General features: G+C 52.3%; 1 protein-coding gene across 1 annotated transcript; it reads left to right on the forward strand.

Moving 5' to 3' along the window:
- The first annotated feature begins 324 nt into the window (after window positions 1-324).
- On the forward strand, window positions 325-4,943 carry GPR50 (G protein-coupled receptor 50). The gene is made up of 2 exons (XM_006756291.1): window positions 325-537; window positions 3,352-4,943. Exons 1-2 carry the CDS (start codon window positions 351-353, stop codon window positions 4,941-4,943), a joined length of 1,779 nt encoding a protein of 592 aa, XP_006756354.1. The 5' UTR covers window positions 325-350.
- Window positions 4,944-5,389: the final 446 nt, after the last annotated feature.

The following is a 5,389-nucleotide window of genomic DNA, read 5'->3' on the forward strand; positions in this document are numbered from 1 at the left end:
GTCACAACCAGAAGTACCTAGGGAAAGGCTTGGGAGGGGGCTTGTGACTAGAGGGAAAGGACAAATAAGGCAGTCGGAAGCAAGATGACACCTCAATGTGGATTTGTCCAAGAAGAGTTGGTGACTAAAGCAGGGGTGGTCAGGAAGGTCTGATTGGTCAGGGGGCGGGATTTGGGGTGGGGCTATGTCCCTCTTGAGGCTTTAAAAGCTCATCGGAGAGGGGGGCAGGATGCTGTCATTTGCTCTCTGTTTCTCGGAGGGGAAGCAGCTTTTCTAAGCAGCTCCTGCTGACAGAGCAGGTGTTCATTGTCTGGACGGGCTGGGAGATCCTAACGGTCTCTGGCAGCAACATGGTGCCTACCCTGGCAGTCCCCACCCCATATGGCTGTATTGGCTGTAAGCTGCCACAGCCAGACTACCCACCAGCACTAATCACCTTCATGTTCTGCCTAATGGTTATCACCATCGTCATAGACCTCACTGGCAACTCCTTGGTGATTCTGGCTGTGGGGAAGAGCAAGAAGCTCCGAAATTCTGGTAAGCTACCCTTCCTTCTCTCTATCCAGCTGGCAGCCACTTGCAACACTTAGGGTGTTAGTTTGTGCGCCCAGAACAGGGAATCTATGGACAAGCCCTCACACTGAATGTCCATGCTCCCAATTCCCTGAAAATCTGAGCGGTGATGTTATGCATGGGCCCTGTAAACTTAGAGCTTTTTCAGGCTGAGGGAGCTCAGCGATTTAGCTTTGGGAAGCAAAGCGCAAAGCTCGCACTGTGTGGCAAACCGCCTAGTCCTGCCCCGTCAGGGACCTGATGCAGAGAAACGCGGCACTCTAACGGAGAGTCCGGCAACCACCTGGGGACAACACGCAGAGCTGGACGCCACAGAGGTGGCCGCGCGGAGGCGAAATGGACGCAGGGAGAGCAGCGAGGCTGAGACCCGCTCCCCGCTCCCCGTTCCCAGCTCCGGGAAAGTTAAGTTCTAGCAGCTGCCGTGGCGCTTACACCAGGTAGCGCAGCAGCTGTGCCTTTGGGGGGCCAAGTCCCCACTCGCCCCGGTCCTGGGATCTAGGGCGGCTCCTGGGAAGCTCCGGAGAGCGGAGCACAGACCCCTGAGCCTGAGTATGGAGCAGGTTGGTCTGAGCCCGCGAGAGCTGAGCTCCATCCGCCCGTCCCAGGGCGCACGGTGGAGAGAGGCGAGAGGCAGGCTGGGCGCAGCAGGCTGTGGCAGCAACGGAAGCGGCAGCAGCGGAGATCCCAAAGTCCGTAAGCAAGGTACTGGGGGATCGCAGCGCGGGACCGAGGTGAGGCTCGGGAGTTTGGGGTTGGACAGAAGATAGGATTGCAGGAGGGTTGCAGAAGTGCTCAGAGGGGTGGTGGGGGGCTCAGAGAGTCTGCAGAGCGAGGGGCATCTGGGACCTGGTTGAGCGGCGAGTGAGACTCCTCTTGCTGCCAGCAAGTGCTCAGGGAAGGGAGCCGGCTGCTAGCGGGACGGCGGAGAGGCGCGGGAGGATGCTGGGGACTGAGACCTGGGCCGGGGCTAGAGGCAGCAAACATTTCGAGGCGGTGAACCGACTTTGCAGGTTGGGTCGGAGAGGGTTCAGGAGTGAAAGAGGAGGGCAAAGGGGTCCAAACTCTGCCCTCTGGCCGCGGAAGGGAGGGTCCCGCGCCCGGGGGGTCTCTGGCCAAGTTCTCTCTGGGTCTCCCAGGGGATGGTGGTGCGAAAAGATGGAGGGAGGGGGTATCCGAGCGGTTCGAGTACCCACTGGACCCGGGAGGTCGGGGCGCGAGGGAGAAGGCGGTCAGTCTCGAGGAGATTATTTTGCTGGGTCGAAGAATCAGAAACACCACACAAGTTTCAAAATGCAGTGGAGGGCACGCAATCATTCAAAGTTTTCTTCTAAACTTTGGTGGATGTGTTTGATTTCTCCTGGATCCCCTGGGGACACGGACCACACACTTGGACCTCACCTTTACTTTAGTAGTCCGGTCCCAAGGCGCAGAACCACCCAGCCGCAGGGTCACCTGAGAAGTCCATTTTTCTTTTATTTAATTTTCTTCTTCCCTTTACTTTCCTCCTTCCTTCCCTTCTAAAATTCAAGTGAAGGTTTTCATGGCTGTGTGGCTTTGTTTTTAAGGCTTTGCCCTCTCTCTTTCCCGCTTCTCTTCGCTTAATTCATTACATTGAGGGAAACCCTAGAAAAATCCTCTTGGGTGGAAAGCACCGAGGCTATGCGCTCCGGCAGCGCCAGCCAGCATGAGGAGGCAGAGGAGCTGAGCCACTCCTTTGCTCTTTGAAAAAGTACTCATTTTCTCCCAGTCCCAAATGAAGTGCAATATTTTGCTAGACCCGTGCTAATTAGCAATGAGGTGCTTCCAAAGAAAGGATTCTCCGCCTTCATTTGGCTTCTACCTTTTCTTTCTTTCTTTTTTGAACGGTTTTACTAAAATGCTCCTACCGCTGCCCTACGAAACCGGAGTCCGCCTCCCTCCCGCCGCCCCCCCTCCCCACACTTTTCTGTTTAGCAGTGCCAGGGGCCGGACCCTGGTGCAGAGTGGCGAATGTGCTTGTGCCGCTCAGAGCCTGGACGGGCATCAAGTATGCACTTGTGCTAATCCTTGCAGGATTTTCCTGATAAAAAAAAAAAAAAGTCCTGCTCACTATTTCTTTGGTCTCAGACTAAATTTTACAGGGTTCCCTCTCTTCCTCTCAGCTTTTATTCTTATGTTATCTCGGAAATAATACATTTTACTAGGCTGAGTCTTAGATCCTTGTCTAATTCCGCTGAGGAAAACTGCCTAAGAAAACTACAATTCTCTGTGAACTTATTTGCATTATGATTGCAGTGATAGGCTAGAGAAGGCAGAGGTCTAATTTTCCGGGGTGCAGGGTATGGAAGCTTCCGGACATTACTCCAATCTCTCCCTCCTCCCACTCACCATCCTGCTTCCTACAACAGCTTGATCACCTCCACCACCCTTTCCCCTCTCTCCCCACCCTACCCCCAGGGGGGGAAAAAGTCTGCATTTTGTCTTTGTTTAAAATGGTCGCTTTGTGTCGCTGTGTGAGTGTGAAGGGCTCCTCAAGGGGCTTTTGTATTTACTGCTTTTTGAAGAAATAATGTGGACAAAGAACAGGTCTCCCTAACCTGACTGTGCATCAGAATCACCTGGAATATGTTTGTAAATAAAAATAAAACCACAACTGTATTTCGTTGAAAGAATTCTAGAATTCTAAATTGTCAAGATTCCAGCTGGCCTTTTCCTCGAGCTTAAACTTGTAGTTTTTCATACTTAACCATTTATTCTTTTCTGTCTTTCCCCCTCTCCCTCCCCGGACGTGTTTTTCAGGCAACATCTTTGTGGTTAGCCTCTCAGTGGCTGATATGCTGGTGGCCATTTACCCCTACCCTCTGATGCTGCATGCCATGGCCATTGGGGGCTGGGATCTGAGCAAGTTCCAGTGCCAGGTGGTCGGATTTATCACAGGGCTGAGTGTGGTCGGCTCTATCTTCAATATCATGGCAATTGCCATCAATCGTTACTGCTACATCTGTCACAGCCTCCAGTATGAGCGGATCTTCAGTGTGCGAAATACCTGCATTTACCTGGTCGTCACCTGGATCATGACCGTCCTGGCTGTCCTGCCCAACATGTACATTGGCACCATCGAGTATGATCCTCGCACCTACACCTGCATCTTCAACTATCTGAACAACCCCATCTTTGCCGTAACCATCGTCTGTATTCACTTTGTCCTCCCTCTGCTCATAGTGGGTTTTTGCTATGCGAGGATCTGGATGAAAGTGCTGGCAGCCCGTGATCCTGCTAGGCAAAATCCTGACAACCAGTTTGCTGAGGTTCGCAATTTTCTAACCATGTTCGTGATCTTCCTCCTCTTTGCAGTGTGCTGGTGCCCTATCAATGTGCTCACTGTCTTGGTGTCAGTCAACCCAAAACAGATAGCAAGCAAGATCCCAAACTGGCTTTATCTTGCAGCCCACTTCATGGCCTACTTCAACAGCTGCCTCAACGCTGTGATCTATGGGCTGCTGAATGAGAATTTCCGAAGAGAATATTGGACCATCCTCCATGTTATTCGACACCCTATTCTCTTCCTCTCTGGTGTCATCACTGATATACGTGAGATGTGGGAGGCCAGTGTCCTAGCCCGTGCCCATGCCCATGCCCCTGCCCCTGCCCTTGAACAAGCTCAAGAACAAGCCCATGAACAAGACCATGCCCATGCCTGTCCTGCTCCGGAGGAAATACCAATGAACGTCCGGAATGTTCCACTCCCTGGTAATGCTGCAGCTGACCAACCTGAGCATGCCTCTGGCTACCCCAAGCCAGCCTCTGTTCATTCCAGGCCTGCCTCTGCCTACTACAAATCTGTTTCTGACCACCACAAGCCTGTCTTTAGCCACTCCACGCTCGCCTCTGGTCACCCCAAGTCTGCCACTGTCTACCGCAAGCAGGCCTCTGTCCATTTCAAAGATGACTATGTCCATTTCAAGCCTTCCTCTGTCCATTTCAAGGCTGACTCTGTTTATTTCAAGCCTGCTTCCAGCCACTCCAAGCCTGTCCCTGGCCACCAAATCCCTACTGGAAGCCCCTCCAAGAGTGTCTTCAGCCCTGTCACCAGCCGCCCTAAACCCACCACTGGTCATGTCAAGCCTGCCATCACTGGTTATCCTCAGCCCTCTACTGCTGGACACTCTGAGCTCTCTATGTCCTGCCACCCTGAGACCACTGCTACCGGACACCTTGAGTGTGGTGTTACTGATCGCCCTGAGCCTCCCTCCAGCCCTGCCACTGGCTCCCTCAAGCCTGCGGTCACCACTCACCCTCTTGACTCCACTGTGGTCACCACTGACAGCATTGATTACCATGAGGTTGTGGTACTTGATGTTGAAATTGATTCTTATGAAATGGCCATATGAAAAATGCTCTTAGGGATGGCCAAGCAATGGTCCACTTTCAAGTTTGTCTAGCACATGTAACCTCACTGCATTTAAACATAGAAAGGCACGCAAACACTGACTCACAGCCATGTTGTAAGCTAATTCCATCATTCACACATACTCCCTTGTATCACATACTCAAAAGTGTGTGTGTGTGTGTGTGTGTGTGTGTGTGTGTGTGTGTCTGCTATTTTAGAAATCAAATTGCCATCAAGTTTGACTTCTGTTGTTCTGAGCCTACCTTTCCTTCTTCTGCTGGCCTTGAGCCCACAGTGATCCTTGACATTTTAGACTTGGATTTTTCCCTACTCCCATGTTCCTCTTCCTCCCCTTCCCTCATTTCCTCCTCCTTGTTCCTGCTTTCTTCTTCCATCCTCTGAGGGAGGGACGAGGGAGACGTGCATGTGCAATGTTGAAGGTGCGCC

Source organism: Myotis davidii, unplaced genomic scaffold (genome assembly GCF_000327345.1).
Source record: "Myotis davidii unplaced genomic scaffold, ASM32734v1 scaffold5374, whole genome shotgun sequence".
Classification (NCBI taxonomy): Eukaryota; Metazoa; Chordata; class Mammalia; order Chiroptera; family Vespertilionidae; genus Myotis; species Myotis davidii.